General features: G+C 41.2%; 1 protein-coding gene across 2 annotated transcripts in view; it reads left to right on the forward strand.

Moving 5' to 3' along the window:
• GANC (glucosidase alpha, neutral C) overlaps nt 1–18,465 on the forward strand; it is a 78,661-nt gene that overhangs the window by 58,142 nt on the left and 2,054 nt on the right. For both annotated transcript variants that reach the window (XM_079768886.1, XM_079768885.1), the window contains exons 19-23: nt 53–129; nt 3,697–3,771; nt 6,338–6,451; nt 7,673–7,785; nt 18,305–18,408. In XM_079768886.1, coding sequence (XP_079625012.1) covers nt 53–129; nt 3,697–3,771; nt 6,338–6,451; nt 7,673–7,785; nt 18,305–18,408 — 483 coding nt within the window. The remainder of the gene's footprint in view (nt 1–52; nt 130–3,696; nt 3,772–6,337; nt 6,452–7,672; nt 7,786–18,304; nt 18,409–18,465) is intronic.

Genomic DNA, 18,465 nt, shown 5'->3' on the forward strand with positions numbered 1-18,465 from the left:
AAGGATGTTTTCAGACTTTGTTTTCAACTTTATTTCTTCTCCATTTTTTCAGGAAGTGCTTTATTGGTTCATCCAGTCACAGAGCCAAAAGCTACTGTGGTTGATGTGTTTCTGCCAGGATCAAATGAGGTAAGAGTAAATGACAGTCATGTATTTTATGTCTCATATCTCATTCCTCATTCTGATGAATTAGCCCCTGTTAGGAAATAGATTTCTTCATCATGCAATTGTGAAGACAGCCCAAATGACTAGAGCAACTAAAGATTCTTATAAGTCATGACACTGTACTCAGAGATCAAGAAACTTAATGGAAGAGCAGGGAGAAAGTTAAATAGGTGGATTAGAATGGTTCTTTATCTTCACACTTTGACTTGTGTGACTCCTTATAAACACACTGAGATTTTAAGTATGAATAAATCTTTCGTCTACTATGAGGTATCGAACTCTGGGGAAAACAAGTATAAAAAGATTTTGCTCTTTGGTTCTGGCTCTCTCTGAATCCTGAGTTTTGTCACCAAAAGCTGGTATCCAGACATTCACCAAGGTGGATAAAAACTAATAACAGTGACATTCCTCTCTGCCCCTCCAGCCTTCTTCTGCTCTTGTACTGGGTATTGCCATTGATTTTTGCCACTGTATAAAATCCTGGACCCGTTGGAGCCCTGGGCACTGAACTCAGGCAGGGCAAGGGGCAGAGGTGGATATAAGCCAAAGGGCTGCAGAGCAGCCAGCCGAGGGTGATAAGAGCAACAGTCTCCAGAGACAAACCAAGGATCTATCCAAAGGGGCTTAGGAGAGACAGGGCAGAAACTTGAGGCATCAGACTAGGAGAAGAGTATAGGGATGGGGAGCAGGAAGGAGGCAGACCTTGGAGAGGATCCGTGAGCACTGGAGCATTGCCACAGGCTTCAGCAGATGGGGAAGAGCCATGAAGAATACTGAACTGACGGGGGCCTGTCAGGGCAGGCTGTTCTTGGGCTGTCAAGGTAAGTGGTGAGGTCGCTGAGCCAGGCCATGCTCAGTGCTCAGTACTGTCAAGTGCTGACATGGCAACACCAGGAAGCCAGTGCAGTGTTCTCCCTCCATCCAGCTTTACATGTATGGTTGTTGTGCTGGTTCCTTTTTTTCAGGTTGAATAAAAAGGTTTAATGTGTTCTCTTTATGTATTCATCTTTTGTATTGGCTTCTTGAGGCTGCTGTAAGGAATTACCACAAACTTAGTGGCTTAAAACGACAAAAATGTATCCTCTCACAGTTCTGGAGGCTTAAGTTCAAAATCAAGGTGTCAGCAGGGTTGGTTCCTTCTGGAGGCTCTGAGGAAGGATCTATTCCATGGCTCTTTCCAGCTTCTGGCGGCTCCCCCCAATCTTTGGTGTTCCTTGGCTTGTAGCTGCATTACTTCAGTCTACCCCTCCATCGCCACAGTGCCTTCTCTTCTGTGTCTGTGTCTCCTCTTCCTTCTCTCTCTTAAATGTGATGACATTTAGGGCCCACCTGGATAATCCCAGGTAATCTCCTTATCTCAAGCTCCTTACTTTAGTCAAATCTGTTACAATGGACAGTAATATTCACTCCTTCCAGGGATTAGGAAGTAGCCAGGCTTTTCTCCAGAAGGTTCATGCAGTATGGTCTTTGCCTTTGGTTTCTCCAGGAATTTACAATTCTGAAGCTGAGGGCTCTTTACAAAGGTTCCCTTGCCAAGTAGAAACTTGAGAAAAAGGTCAAATACAACAGCTAAATCAATTGTCCTGCCAACCAACAATGAGAGAAAAGGGGGACATATGTAATACTTTCAACAGTAAAGATTTTTTTAAATTGCCCTGCTAAGCATTTCTGCTGAGAGTTTCTCAAGTTGATTCTAACAAAGCATAGGCTCCCATTAAGAGGAACCAGCCTCCTTTCTGAATTGGCCATAAATTTTTATGAATGGCCTGTCATAATTCCAAGCACATTGTTGTGACTATGTAATGTACTCCCTCAACACTATCTCCCAGAGCATCTTTAATTGTTTCTCTTGCTACATCTTCCCAAAGCCTGGGTAGAAGAGCCAAGCCGTTCCTTGCCAGACATTTGCCTCGCTGATTGGCTAGCACCGCATCACAGGGTGCAAGGGAACTATCTAAGGTCCCTCACTGTCATTTCCCCCATGTTTCTGTATGGCCCATTCTCTTACCTTCAAGCCTTTCCTTGAATATCTCCTTCCCAGCGAGGTCTTCTCTGACCACCTCTTTAAGATTATACACCACCCCCACTGCTCCTGTCCAGCCCTCCTTCATCCTTTATTTTCTTCCAAAAAATGGTGCCACCTCCTAACATTCTGTATATTTACTTAGATGTTTTGTTTATAATCTCTCCCATTAGAATGTTAGCTTTTTTAAGGCTTATTTTTATCTATGTTCACTGCTGCATCCTCAACATCTAGATGGGTTCTTGACACAGAGTAGGCCTTCGATAAATACTTGCTGGGTGAGGAGCTTGGTGACTGAGCTTTGGGTCTGGTCTATATGGTGTTTTATACCAGTTATACTCTTTCTAGGTTGGAGATCTTTGTATATGGCACCAGCAAAAATACCCTCTACCTCTCATTCTAATTAGTTCTAAAAGTGGTAGACAGGTAATTCTAAAATCTTATTTGAGTCAGTGTTTTTTTGTTTTTAGCTTTTACTCCCAAAATCTCTTTATTTAAAGCTACTGGAATTCGCCAAAGAAAGACTTTACAAGAAAAGAAACCTAAGACAATGTCCCTCATAAATACAGACACAGAAATACTTGATAAAACATTAGCATCATACTACATTGTGATGAGGTGGGATGATCTTGTTGAATTAAAGAGTTCACTGTAGCTAATCATAGTAAAGTCACAGCTCTCACAGTCACAGCAGGACAGTGACAGACGCAACAGCCCAGCTATATAAAGGATGTGATAATCCCAGGACATGAACTTGTGAAGGAGGCTCTGTGGCTGGATTGGAAGAGAGAAAAAGAGGTTTTTGTTTTCACGCTGATGGTTTCTTAAGGATTTAGCCCATCAAATTACTTTGTAGTACCTCTTTGGTACTTCAGCAACGAAACCCTCTGGACAGGAGCCCCAGATAGAGTTTGAACCTCGTCCCTGAATTGTACTTTGTAAAAAAAAAAAAAAGGTCCTATTGTAGTCATTCAAGTTTCCATTTGTTTTTCTACAAGATGCTTCCTTCTCTGACACTTGTTTTTCCACGCCTAATCTGTCATTCATTTGCTTGCAATGTGCTTTCATTCTTTGTTGCTGCCTTCTCTCCATCATATTTTTTACTAATAGACGTATTAAATTCTTATAAGCCAACTGGACTGTAAAATCCATAAGGTCAGGAACTGCGTCTTTCTGTTCACTCATGTTTACCTAGCAGTGCTAGGCACATGGTAGGTTATTTAATTGATAACTTTTGGATGGATGGATGGATGGATGGATGGATGGATGGACAAATGAGTGGCCTTTTTAGTCAAATTTATCTGTCACATTAGTAGCTTAGTCTTTTAGGATCTTCTTAAAAGTATGTGTCCTTCCTAACTTCTACTCAAGATTTTTTAAATTATACTTATTTTAGCTTTCTGGTTACATGTATTTGAAATCAAGATAAATGGATGTTTTACTGAATAATAAAATTGTGAGCAGAGTTGCTCATATACTCTTTTTCATTGGGGTATGTTCCTTTCCAGGTCTGGTATGACTCTAAGACATTTGCTTCTTGGGAAGGAGCATGTACTGTGAAGATCCCAGTAGCCTTGGGCACTGTGAGTTGTTTTCAGACTGCTATTTTTACCTGTTGTACTGTATTAGCCTGCTTGAGCTGCCATAACAAAATAGCATAGACTGGTTGGCTTAAAAAATAGAAATGCATTGCCCTGGCTGACCAGTTGCTTGGGTGTTGTCCTGTGTACCAAAAGGTTGTCGGTTTGATTCCTGGTCAGGGCACATGCCTGGGTATCTGGCTCCATCCCCAGTAGGAGGTGTGCAGGAGGCAGCCAATTGATACTAATTCTCATAGAGATGTTTCTTGCTCTCCCTCTCCCTTCTTCTCTCTCTTAAAAACAAAGAGATTATAAACAAACAAACAAACAAAAAACCCAGAAATTTAATATCTCATAGTTCTGGTGGCAAAAGTACTAGAGTAAGGTGCCAACCAATTAAGTTCCTGGTGAGGACTCTCTTCCTGACATGTGGACAGCTGCCTTCTTGCTGTGTCCTCACACAGCAGAGGGAGAGTGAGGTATAGGGTCAAGGCCCCAGTCTTATGACCTCATTTTACCCTAATTACTTCTGTAAAGGCCCTATCTCCAAATGTGTATAGTCACATTGGAGGTTGGGGCTTCAACATATGAATTTGGGGGGACACAAACATTCAGTCCATAACATGTGCTTACATAGAAAGAACCAAGGATATTAGAGTCCTACAAAATGGCATGGACATATGGAGACAGAAAGTAGATTAGTGGTTGCTTAGGGCTGGGGAAAGGAGAGAATTTGGAGAGTGATGGGTAGTGACTGCTAATGAGCACAGGGATTCTTTTTGGGGTGATAAAAGTGTTTTAAAATTCATTGTGGTGATGGTTGCATGACTCTGGATATACTAAAAGCCATTTAACTATATACAGTAAAAGGGTGACTTGTATGGCATGTGAATTACTTCAATAAAGCTGTTAAAATATGAGAAAAAGAGTATAAAAATAATATATACTCTGATGAAACCTAAAGGACAAACAACTCTTTCCCATATATTTACATTAATATGTCTAAGAAAAATAATAACACTAAACATAGAAAGCAAATATGGTAGTCATCACACAGGACATACAGAATGTCCTTCTACTGGACCAAGTCAAAAAACATGTTTGAATTGTAACGCTGGACCTCTAGGCCCAATGGAATGCAATCAGTTATGATAGAATCAAAGTGGCCCATCTGGATAGAATTTCTGAAGGGAAGGTGGCTCCTGCAGCTGAATCGCCACCATCACCACAAACCCTAAGTAGTGTGAAGATTAACAAATAGGTATTGATGTTACTTTATTTTAATTATCAGTAGCAATATGAACTCCATTATAAAGAAAATTATTTCAGATGTCAACTTTCAGACCTAGAAGAGACCTTAACTTGCATTTACTCCAATCTCTCATGTTTACAGGTAAAGACATCGAGGTTCAGAGAGGTGAACTTACTTGTCCAGGATTGTGGCTAGATTATGGTAGAACTGAGACTAGATCCCATTTCACACTAACTTACTACCTCATTCTTTGAGGGGAAGAAAAGAGATTGGCTGATGAGGGTGGGAAGATAGATGTGCTTTACTACTTGCTGCCACCTACAAGTCAAGCAGAGAGTGGACATCTTAGCTACTCCACCCTCACTCCCAGCTTCATTTAGACTCTTGTACTCTTCTCCCTGCTTGTATTTACTCAGAGCAAAGTACACTCCCTTAGGTGATCCAGGGAGCTTTCCTACAGAGATCCATCCTGGCGGACAGGACACCTGCTGGGCTTTCCCTGCTGGGAATGGCATTCCAGAAGACCCGTAGGTATGGGTCATGCCTCCAGTCCTGTTGTTAGAGGCACTTAAAGTGCCCTTGGTGGCTTCTGTAACAGAAGTTTCACAGATTTATCCTCAGAATTGAATCACAGATTTATCCTCAGAATTGATGATCCAGGAAATCAGGGAGCAAGATGGGTATAGGTCAGTGATGGCAAACCTCTGACACGCGTGTCAGCACTAAATATTTAGTTTTTGTTTTATTAAATACAATTATATATAACATTATACATTTATGTTATTTAAACTATAAATATCACGAAATAATGTTTTTTCCTCAAAGTGACACACTACCCGAGTTATGCTCAGTTTTTTGGCAAAGTTTGACACACCAAGCTCAAAAGGTTGCCCATCACTGGTATAGGTTGTAGTGAATAAGAACAAAAGTTACCTCCCACAAACAAAGGAACTACCATCTTTTATCTATACACATCTACTTCTGGACCTACTTATACAGACAGAAAAATTCACTCTTTAGCAGGGCTCTAGAAATAAACATGTTTATTATATTGACAGGAAAATTAAAAATATAAACCAGGAGAGGCCACTTATAGGATAGGCAGAACAGGTAATAAATTGATGAAGGTTGAGAAATTTGTTTAGTGTTTGAACTCTATTCTTTTTAATGCCAGGGCCCCCATAAATTTATATTGGCTTTGAATCTATACTTGTAAGGAATGTGAGTCTTGTACAATGAAACATTTTTAAATTCTACTTTGAAATTGCCTTACTAGTATATGAAAGCTCCTTCCCTGAGAATGTCGCTCTGTTATAGATACCAGTGTTTCAACGGGGTGGAAGTGTAGTGCCTATAAAGACAACTGTAGGCAAATCCACAGGCTGGATGACTGATTCCCCATATGGACTCCGGGTGGCTCTAAGCACTAAGGTATTTGGAAAATGTTACCTTTACACATTTCGTTTGTTCCTACTGTATCTCTTTACAGTGGTAGCCTCTTGAGTGTGTGACACTGTGAAAGTGGTGAACCCCATCTATGGGAGAGGTGCTTCCGATGTTTATCTAGAAATCAAAGTTTTGAATTATTTCTGAGTCATTTTTGAAACTTGTCTGACTTGCCTGGGGTTGTTCTTTAAAGAGCTCTGAGAACTAGAAATGATAGGAATTTCTTCTGGGGCACTGTGACCTTTGGTGCTTTGCAACTTGGCATTGATACCACTGGACTGAAAGGTCACTGGGGCCTAGGCAGCCTGTCCCTGAAACTCAGTGTCCTGTAAAGAGGTATCTGTATCAATGCACCATTTCAGGGACACCTCCCTCCCGCTGCCCCCCACCATCCCCTCCCCACACACACACACAATAACTTCTGTTCTCATCAGATGGCTCAGACAACTGAAATCTCCTTGGGTAAAGCCTGGAAGGATTCAGAATTGATCTGTACTTTTAAGCCAAAATGAGAAAGCAGATTTCTTTCCTATCCATTTGCCCAAATGCAGTACCAAACACAAATTCTCACTCATGCAAATATTATAAAATAATTCAGCTTTCTTTTTTTTTACATCTTTCTTTTCCATCTGTTTCACTTAGGCATGTTTTATTGGGCCAAACTATGGCCTTCAGGCACATAAGAGGCCACAGAATAAAATACAAGATCCATAGCACATCAAGTGTTGTCCAAAACAGTAAGCTGCCATGTGGAGTGCTGTGACATTGTAGGACATGCAAAGGGAGTCCACCTACAAAAAAAAGCAGGAATTAGATATCATTCCATACATGGAGGGTCTACTAAAGAGAGTTGATCTCATCCATTCTATACTAATTTTTTTAACTTCAGTTTCTTTTATGACCTGTTATCACATTCCAGGATCGTATTTTCAGGGAAGCCACCTATGCCACTGACCATACTTCGTGGTTTAAATTTCTTTCAACAAGGCCTAACTCTTTGTGCTCTTCTTATGTGACTTCCTTATTTATATTATTTCACTAATGGGTATTGATTGTATGACTACTTTGTACAGCTTGAATATTAAGCTTATGTTCAACATAATTTTTCACAAATTTTTAAATCTATTATTTCCCTTTAGGGCGTGGACTTCTTTTCCCAGAAAATTATTATATAACCACATTCTCTACCTGTGATTCTCTCTCTAGGGTTCTGCTGTGGGTGAATTGTATCTCGATGATGGCCATTCATTCCAATACCTCCAAAAGCAGCAATTCTTACACAGGAAGTTTTGTTTCTGTTCAGGTGTTTTGAACAACAGGTAATGACAGCTAAAAATCTGTGTGTTTTCTGAAGTAAATTATGCTACTCTTTTGCTATCCTCAAATACACAGATGATATTTTAAGATACGATTTAAGAAGTTAATGATGAAAGCCATTTGTGGAGTGTTTTTCTTTACTTTTTTTCAGCTTCAGGTATAATTGACAAATAAAACTATAACATATTTAAAGTGTACAACATGATGATGTGATATATGTACACATTGTGAAAGGATCCACCACAGAGTTAATTAATACATCCATCCCCTCACACATTTACCTTTTTTTGATGAGAACACTTAAGTTCTACTCCCTTAGCAAGTTTCAATAATACAACATGGTATCAATATAGTCACCAGGTTATACATTAGAACCTCAGACCTTATTCATCTTATAACTGAAAGTTTGTACCCTTTTACCAGCCTCTCCCTATTTCCCCCACCTCCCATCCCTAGGCAGCCACCATTCTACTCTCTGTTTCTATGAGTTTAGTTTTGTTTTTTAACATTCCACATATAAATGGTATCATGCTGTATTTGTCTTTCTCTATCTGGCCTATCTCACTTAGCATAATGCCCTCTAGGTTTATCCATGTTGTCACAAATGGCAGCATACCCCTCTTTTTTAAGGCTGAATAATATTCTATTATGTATATACTAGGGGCCCAGTGCACGGATTCGTGCACCCTGAAAGGAATTGTGGGCCGCGAGGTTGCAGTGAGCACAGAGGCAGGTCTTGGCCCATCCTCCATGCCCCCGCCTGGCCCCTCCTGCCACGGCTCCTGGTTCCCTGTCTGCCGGCAGCCCCACTCCTGCCGCCGCTGCTCCCACGTGCTGATGGTGCCAGCCCCGCTCACACCCACTGACAGCACAGAGCAATTGGGGCCGACACCAGCAGCAAGTGCGAGCGGGGCCGGTGCTGTTAGTGAATGCGAGCAGCGGCTGCCAGCCCCAATCATCCCTCAGGAGCAGGGGAAGGTGGAGAAGCCCTGAGGGGCGATCGAGGCCGGCAGCCGCCGCTCACACCTGCTGACGGCGCCGAGTGATCAAGGTCGGCACTGGGCGCCAACAGAGGGTGTGAATGGCGGCTCTGGCGCCGGCAGTGGGTGCGAGAGGGGCTGGTGCCAGCAGCAGGTGCGAGTGCCAGGCCGGACCATGGTGCATGGGAGCAAAGAATTTTCAGTAACCACCAGAGGCTTGCCCTGATGACAGCAATCAGCGCCCCACCTTGGTCTGGCGCCCCCGCTCACCTACTCCACCATCCCACCACAGCCAACGCCCACCATGTTCCGCACTCTGCGCCTGCTGCCAACGCCCACCATGTTTCATGCGCGCCCCCTGGTGGTCAGTGTACGTCATAGCGACCGGTTGTTCGGTTGTTAGGTTGTTCCACCGTTCGGTCTATTTGCATATTAGGGTTTTATCCTATATAACTAGTGGCCTGGTGCACGAAACTCGTGCATGGGGGGAGGGGTGTCCCTCAGCCTGGCCTGCAGCCTCTGCAATCTGGGACCCCTCAGACGATGTCTGGCTGCTGGTCTAGGCCCGATCCCACAAGGACATCCCTCTCGCAATCAGACTACTGGCTCCTAACTGCTCACCTGCCTGCCTGCCTGCCTGCCTGATCGCCCCTAACCACTCTACCTGCCAGCATGCTCGCCCCCAACTGCCCCCCCGCCAGCCTTCTCGCCCCCAACTGCCCCCCCTTGCCAGCCTGATCAACCCCAACTGCCCCTCCCTGCCAGCCTGCTCGCCCCCAACTGCCCCCCCCCCGCCAGCCCAATTGCCCCCAACTGCCCCCCCCCTGCCGGCCTGATCACCCCCAACTGCCCTCCCCTCCTGGCCTGATTGCCCCTAACCACCTCTACCTCGGCCCTGCCACCACAGCTTTGTCCAGAAGGATGTCCAGAAGTTCTCCTGGTCTAATTAGCATATTACCCTTTTATTAGTATAGATAAAGTGGTAATATGCAAATTGACCCTCACACCCTCACAAGATGGCTGCCTACGACCAGGCCGGCAGGGGGGTTAGTGAGGGACAACCAAATATCTGAACAAGCAGGCTGCATGGGGAGACCAGGCCAGCAGGGGGGTTAGTGAGGGATGACCAAACGACTGAACAAGCAGGCTGCGTGGGGCAACCAGACTGGCAGGGGGAGGCAGTTGGGGCGACCAGGGCAACAGGGGGGGCAGTTGGGGGTGACTAGGCCAGTGGGGGGGACAGTTGGGGGCGACCAGGCTGGCAGAGGGGGGCAGTTGGGGACAACCAGGCTGGAAGGGGGGGCAGTAAGGAGTGACCAGGCTGGCAGAGGGGGGCAGTTAGGGGCAACCAGACTGGAAGGGGGGGCAGTAAGTGGTGACCAGACCGGCTCGGGGGGGGGCAGTTAGGAGCAACCAGGCCGGCAGGAAGGGGGCTGTTGGGGGTGACTTGGCTGGCAGCGAGGGGCAGTGAGGGGCGACTAGGTTGGCGGGGGGGGCAGTTGGGGGTGACCAGGTCAGCGGGGGGGGGGGGCAGTTAGGGGCAATCAGGCTGGCAGAGGGGAGCAGTTGGGGGCAACCAGGGGGGGCAGTAAGGGGTGACCAGGCCGGCAAGGGGGGCAGTTAGGAGCGACCAGGCTGGTAGAGAAGGGGCAGTTGGGGGTGACCTGGCTGGCAGCAGGGGGCAGTTAGGGGCAAACAGGTCGGCACGGAGAGGCAGTGAGGGGCGATCAGGCCGGCGGTGGGGGTGGGGGCAGTTAGGGGCAACCAGGCAGTCAGGCAGGTGAGCAATTAGGAGCCAGTGGTCTAGGATTGTGAGAGGGATGCCTGACTGCCGGTTTAGGCCCAATCCCAGGGTTTGGGCCTAAACCGGCAATTGGACATCTCCCAAGGGGTCTTGGATTAGAGAGGGTGCAGTCTGGGCTGAGGGGGACACCCCCCCCCCACGCACGAATTTCATGCACCAGGCCTCTAGTACATAGATAGATAGATAGATAGATAGATAGATAGATAGATAGATAGATAGATACCACATCTTCTTGATTCATTCATTCATTGACAGACATTTAGATTGTTTCCATACCTTGGCTATTGTGAATAATCCTGCAGTGAACATGGGGAGAGATATCTTTTCAAGATACTTATTTCATTTCCTTCAGATATATATACCCAGAAGTAGAATTGCTGGATCATATGGTAGTTCTATTTTTAATATTTTGAAGAACATTCATACTGTTTTCCATAGCAGTCATAGGAGTTACATTCCCAGTAACAATGTACAGGGGTTCCCTTTTCATCACATTTCCACCAGCATTTGTCTTTTTGATAATTAGAATACTAATAGGTGTGAGGTGACATCACATTGTGGTTTTGATTTGCATTTCCCTGATGATTAGTGATATTGAGCCCCTTTTTATATATCTGTTGGCCATTCATATGTCTTCTTTGGAAAATACCTACTCAAGTACTTTGCCAATTTTAAATTGAGTTATTTTATTTTTGCTATTGAGTTATATGAGTTCCTATTATATTTTGGGTGTTAATTATATATTTGGACATACCCTTTTTGGATATGTGGTTAACAAATATTTTCTCCTATTCCACAGATTGTATTTTCATTTTGTTGATGGTGTCCTTTGCTGTGCTTTTGATGTAGTACCACTTGTTTATTTTTGGTTTTGTTGCCTTCGCTTTTGGTGTCAAGTCCAAAAAAAAAAAAAAATCATTACCAAGACCAATCAATGTCAAGGAGCTTACTTACTATGTTTTCTTGTAGGAGTTTCATGGTTTCAGGTCTGACATTCAAATCTTTACCCATTTTGAGTTGATTTTTGTGTATGGTGAAAGATAGGAGTCTAATTTCTTTTCTTTTTCTTATTTATTTATTTACTTATTTATTTTTATGTGGTTATCCAGTTTTCCCAAAACCATTTATTGAAGAGACTATCCTTTCCCTGTTTTATATTTCTGGGGTTTCTATTCTGTTCCATTGATTGATGTGTGTTTTTATGCCAATACCATACTGTTTTGATTACTATATCTTTGTCATATAGTTTGAAATCAGGCATTGTAATGCCTCTAGCCTTGTTCTTCTTTTTAAGGTTGTTTTGGCTACTTGGGGTCTTCGGTAATTCCATGTGAATTTTAGGATTGCTTTTTCAATTTCTGTGGAAAATGCCATTGGGATTTTGATAGGAATTACATTGAATTTGTAAATTGCTTTGGATAGTATAGACATTTTAACAATATTAATTCTTCTAACCATGAACACAGAATATCTTTTTCTTTGAATCTTCTTCAATTTTTTCATCAATGACTTATAGTATTCAGTGTACAGTTTTTTCACTTCCATGAGTAAATTTATTCCTGAGTATTCTTTTAAATGCTATTATAAATGTGATTGTTTTTCTTAATTTCTCTTTCCAATAATTTATTGTTAATGTAGAGAAACACAACTGATTTTGTATATTGATTTTGTGTCCTTCAACTTTACTGAATTTGTTTCTTCTAACCATTTTTTGGTGGAGTCTTTAGGGTTTTCTAAATATAATATCATATCATCTGCAGATAGACTCAGTTTTACTTTTTTCTTTCTGTTTTGGATGCCTTTTATTTCTTTTTTTTCCCCCTTAATTTCTCTGGCTAGGATGTCCAATACTATGTTGAATGAAAGTGGCAAGATTGGACATAAGTTTTTTTGTTTTGTTTTTTTTCCTTTTCTCTCTTTTTTTTTCTTTTGCTGCTTTTAAGATTCTCTTTGTTTTTAACATTTAACATTTGGTTTTTATTTGCATCAATATCTTTTTCCAGTCCTTACTATTGCTTGTCATCTTTTGAGTATAATGTTAGCTGTGAGCTTGCCAAACATGGCCTGTTGAGATATGTTCCTTCTATATCTAATTTTTTGAGAGTTTTTATCATGAAAAACATGTTGAATTTTGTCAAAAGCTTTTTCTGCATCATATGATTTTTTAAATTAAATGTATTGGGGTAACATTAATTAATAATATATAAATTTCAGGTATATAAGATCATATGATTTTTATCCTTCCTTTTATTAATGTGGTATATCACATTTATTGATTTGTTATGTTGAACCATCTCTGCATGCCAGGGGTAAATCCCACTTGATTGTGGTGTATGAACTGTTGAATTCAGTTTGCTAATATTTTTTGAGGATTTTTACATTTGTGTTCATCAAGGATATTGGCCTATAATTTTCTTTTCTTGTAGTATCCTTGCTGGCATTGGTATCAGGGTAATGATGGCCTTGAAAAATGAGTTTGGGCCGGAACCGGTTTGGCTCAGTGGATAGAGCGTCGGCCTGCGGACTCAAGGGTCCCAGGTTCGATTCCGGTCAGGGGCATGTGCCTTGGTTGCGGGCACATCCCCAGTGGGGGGTGTGCAGGAGGCGGCTGATCGATGTTTCTCTCTCATTGATGTTTCTGGCTCTCTATCCCTCTCTCTTCCTCTCTGTAAAAAAAATCAATAAAATATATTTAAAGAAAAATGAGTTTGGAAGTGTCCCCTCTTATATTTTTTTTGGTAAAAGTTTAAAAAGGATTTGTATTCTCTAAAGTTTGGTAGAATTTTCCAGTGAAGCCATCTGGTCCTAAACTTTTCTTTGTTGGGAGGTTTTTAATTATTGATTTAATCTCTTTACTAGTGATTGCTCTGTTCAGATTTTCTGTTTCTTCATGATTCAGTATTGATAGGATGTATGTTTCTAGGAATTTACCCATTTCTCTAGCGTATCCAATTTGTTGGTGTATAGTTGTTCATAGTAGTTTCTTATGATACTTAGCATTTCTGAGGTATAAAATGTAATGTCTCGTTTCTGATTTTATTTGAGCCCTCTCTCTTTTTTCTTGGTGAGTCCAGTTAAAGGTTTTTCTATTTTGTTTATCTTTCCAAACAACAGTTTTCAGTTTCATCTATCTTTTCTATTGTCATTTTAGATATTATTTTATTTATTTATGCTCTGATTTTTATTATTTCCTCCCTCCTACTAATTTTGAGCTTAGTTTGTTCTTTTTTTTTTTCCTAGTTCCTTGAGGTGTAAAGTTAGGTTGTTTATTTGAGATCTTTCTTTTTTCTTAGTATAGGCATTTATTGCTATAAACTTCCCTCTTAGAATTATTTTGCTGTATCCCTTAAGTTTTAGTATGTTGTGTTTTTATTTTCATTAGTCTCGAGATATTTTACTTCCCTTTTGATTTCTTCTTTGACCCAGTAGTTGTTCAGGAGCATTTTATTTAATCTCCTCATATTTGTGAATTTTCCAGTTTCTCCTGTATTAGATTTCTACTATCAAATACAGTAAAGTTTGGTCAGAAAAGTTTGATATAATTTCAGTTTTATTAAATTTGTTAAGACTTGTTTTGTAGCCTAACATATGATCTGTCCAGGAGAAATTTCCACATGTGCGAGAAAAGAGTGTGTAGTCTGCTGCTATTGACTATGTTAAATCTATCTGGTCTAATGTAGTTTAAGTCCAATGTTTTCTTACTGGTTTTTTGTCTGGATGATCTGTGCATTGTTGAAGATGGGGTAGTGAAGTTCCCCTACTATTATAGTACTGCTAACTATTTCTCCCTTCAGACCTGTTAATGTTTGCTTTATATATTTTAGGAGCTCTGATGTTGGGTGCATAAATACTTACAAATATCCTATCCTCTTAATGAATGGACCCTTTTATCTACACTAATAAAAGAGAAACATGCAAAGTAACCATCACTCTGCTACGCCCACCAGCCAATCAGGAGGGAATATGCAAATTAGAAGGAGAAAGATGGCGGCAGCCCAGCTGCTCCAGGTGGAGTGGCTGGGCGGGGCAGAATGCCTGCTATGAGAGGGAGAGCAGGGGGTGAAGGGATCTACAAGAGCGGCACTCTGGCTGCAGTGAAGATGAAGACAGTCTGCCGGAATTTGCAGCAAAGATGAAGACAGCAGACTCTGGCTGGAGTCTGCAGTGAAGCAGCGAAGACAAAGACAGCAGACTCTGCCTGGAGTGTGCAGTGAAGATTGCAGACTCCGGCCTGAGTCTGCAGCGAAGATGGCAGACTCCAGCTGGAGTCTGCAGCGAAAATGAAGGCGGCAGACTCTGGCCAGAGCCTGCAGCAAAGACGAAGAAGGCAGATTCTGGTTGGAGCGGAGGCCTGGGTCCCAGGTGCCGGAGGAAAACCGGTGCTGGAAGCCAAGGGAAGGAAGGCTTATTGCACGAATTTCTTCGTGCAACAAGCCTCTAGTCATTATATAATGACCTTTGTTATTGCTTGTTACAGTCTTTGGCATAAAGTCTGATTTGTCTGATATAAATATAGCTACCCCTGCTTTCTTTTGGTTTTTATTTGCATCAATATCTTTTTCCAGTCCTTCATGTTCACTCTGTATGTCCTTAAAGCTGAAGTGAGTCACTTAAAGACAGCATATAGTTGGGGCTTGTTATTTTTTTTTTGTGTGTGTGTGTGTGTGTGTGTGTTTGTGTGTGTGTGTGTGTGTGTTTAGCCATTCAACAGCTCTATCTCTTTTGATTGGAGAATTTAGTCCAAATACACTTAAAATAATTATTGATAGGTATAGACTTACTATTGCCATTTTGTTCATGGTTTTCTAGCTGTTTTGTAGTTCCTTTCTTCCTCTCTTTTTCTCTTCCTTTATAATTTGATGACTTTCTATAGTGATATGCTTTGATTTCCTTTCTCTTTATCTTTTGTGTACTTACTATATGTTTTGGCTTTTTGGTTACCATGAGGCATACATAAAACATCTTTTAGTTATAACAGTCTATTTTAAGCTGATAACTTAATTTTGAACACATACAAAAGCTTTACATTTTTACACTCTCCTCCCACATTTTATGTTTTTGATATCATAATTTTTATCTTTTTATAATGTGTATTCATTAACAAATTGTAGTTATAATTATTTTTAATATTTTTTTCTTTTAACCTTTATACAAGAGTTATAAATTATTTACCCACAACCATTACAACATTTGAGTATCCTGGATTTAAGTATATATTTACCTTTACCAGTGAGTTTAATACTTGCATATATTTTCATGTTACTAGTTAGCATCCTTTCATTTCAACTTCATGAACTCCTTTTAACATATTTGTAAGGCTAACCTAGTGGTGATAAATTCCTTTAGCTTTTGTTCATCTGGAAAACTCTCTCTCCTTTAATTCTAATAGCTTTGCCAGGTAGGGTATTCTTGGTTGGCAGGTTTTTGTTTTTGTTTTTCTTTGAATATATCATCCGACTCCTTTCTGGCCTGCAAGATTTCTGCTGAAAAATTTGCTAATAGTCTTATGGTATATTCTTGTACATAAGTTTTTTGGTTTTGTTTTTTTGTTGTTTTTTTTTTTCCTTTTCTCTCTTTTTTTTTTCTTTTGCTGCTTTTAAGATTCTCTTTGTTTTTAACATTTAAAAATTTAGTTATACTATATCTTGGTGTGGGTTCTTTAAATTGATCTTTTTTGGAACTCATTGGGGTTCCTGGATCTGGATGTCTGCTTCTTTCCCCAGGTTAGGGAAGTTTTTAGCATTATTTCTTTGAATAAGTTTTATGCACTCTCATCGATGTTTCTAACTCTCTATCCCTCCCCCTTCCTCTCTGTAAAAAATCAATAAAATATATTTTTTTAAAAAAGCCCTGGCTGGTTTGGCTCACTGGATAGAGCGTCGGCCTTGGGACTGAAGGGTCCCAGGTTCGATTCCGGTCACGGGCATGTACTTGGTTGTGGGCACATCCCCAGTAAGGGGCTGTGCAGGAGGCAGCTGATAGATGCTTCTCTCTCATCGATGTTTCTAACTCTCTATCCCTCTCCCTTCCTCTCTGTGAATAAATTTTATGCCCCTTTCTCTTCTTTTCTCCTTCTGAAACCACTATAATACATATATTGGTCCACTTGATGGTGTCCCATAAATCTCTTAAACTATCTTTATTCTTTTTTATGCTTTTTTTCTTTTTGCTCCTCTGATTGGATGAATTCCACTGCCCTGTATTGGAGTTCATTGATCCTTTCTTCTACTTGATCTAATCTCATGTTGAAACCCTTTATTGGACTTTTCAGTTCAGTTATTATATTCTTCAGCTCTATGGTTTCTGTTTGGTACTTTTTAATATTTTTATGACTTTGTTGAAATTCTCATTCTGTTTGTGCATTACTTTCTGACGTTGGTATTTTTATGACCATTATTTTGAATTCTCTGTCATGTAAATAGCATCTCTATTTCATTAAGGTCAGTTTCTGTAGACTAATCATGTTATTTTGTTTGGAAGATACTCCCTTGTTTCTTCCTTGATTCTCTCTGTTGGTTTCTGCTCATTAGATAAAACATCTACCTCTTTCAGTTCTAATAGATTGGTTTTGTTTAGGAGATGAATTTCATCAATCAGCCCAGCCTGAGCTCCTGGTTGCTTCTCAAGCTTTTGTGATGATCCAAGCAGCCATCTTTGCTCTTAGTGGCTGCCAGTAGTTGAGGATGTACCAAGACCCATCAGTGACCCAAAGCGGGGAATGCAGTCAGCACCTAGATGCAGGCTGATTAGAAGCTGGACCCCCAGGCAGTAGCTGTAAAAGTTTGTAGTCATACCTCTTCTGGGAAGAAATTGGGAAATGGGTGTTTTTGCCTGCTCCCTCTGTGCTGAGTCTGAAGGGGATAGCTACAGCACACCCATTAACAACTGATTCTTTGTTTGATATAACCCTGTAGAACTTGTGAACATAACACTGTTAGCTATCAGAGTTAGGTGATTTGGGGGCCTAATCCTCAGGTGGAGAACTTAAAAGTTGGGGTGCTAGAAGTATGGTCCAGATCCTTCATTCTTCAGGGAGAAGCTGGGAGTTGGGGTTCTCTCCCAATTGTATGGCACTGTGCTGGGTCTGGGGGTTATGGAGAGAGTGTGTCTCAGCCATTCCTACCTGTTTTTATGTGGGTATTTTTTCAGTCACCATATGTGTAGGTGTCAGTCAGCTAGTTTCTGGATATCTCTCAAAGGGACTTGCTCCATGTATAGCTTTACATTTGGTTCATCTGAGGGAGGAGGGAAATTCAGGAACCTTTTATATCACCATCTTGGTCCAGAGTCCCCTAGATAATTTTTTTCAATCACTCTATATACCTCTCTTCCTTATTATCGCCATCTTTTTTTCCTTCCCTCTCTTAAGAAAAAAAAAATTATATTTTAAATTCCCATTAGTCCCATTTATTCAACCATTCAACAATTAAGTATTTCATTTCTTCCTATTTGATAGCTGTATACAAGTCACATTTATGACTTCAGTGTCCTTAGCTGATTTCTCTCCAAATGACTTCTTTACAAAGAGACATTGGTTTAGCTACTGGTTACTTAGCCCTCGGCATGTAGAGTCATCTGTTTCCATCCTTCCATTTTAGTAAATATGATAACTATATGGTTCAGGCTTCCATAGGAAAAGGAGGAAGGGAAACTAACAAGGCTGGGGATGTTGGACCTGGTAACCAGTCCAAACCCCTCTTTCTCTTCTTTTCCTAATGCCATGTGTATTTATTTCAGTTGTGCTGACGAGAGGGGTCATTATACCAGCAAGTGTGTGGTGGAGCAGATCTTTGTCCTAGGCCTCAAGAAGCAGCCATCTTCTGTGACCACCCACTCATCTGGTGAGGAAACAAGCCATTTATTTTTGTAAACATAGAAATATCTACGGTGAAGAGATG

Source organism: Cnephaeus nilssonii (genome assembly GCF_951640355.1).
Source record: "Cnephaeus nilssonii genome assembly, chromosome: 4".
Classification (NCBI taxonomy): domain Eukaryota; kingdom Metazoa; phylum Chordata; class Mammalia; order Chiroptera; family Vespertilionidae; genus Cnephaeus; species Cnephaeus nilssonii.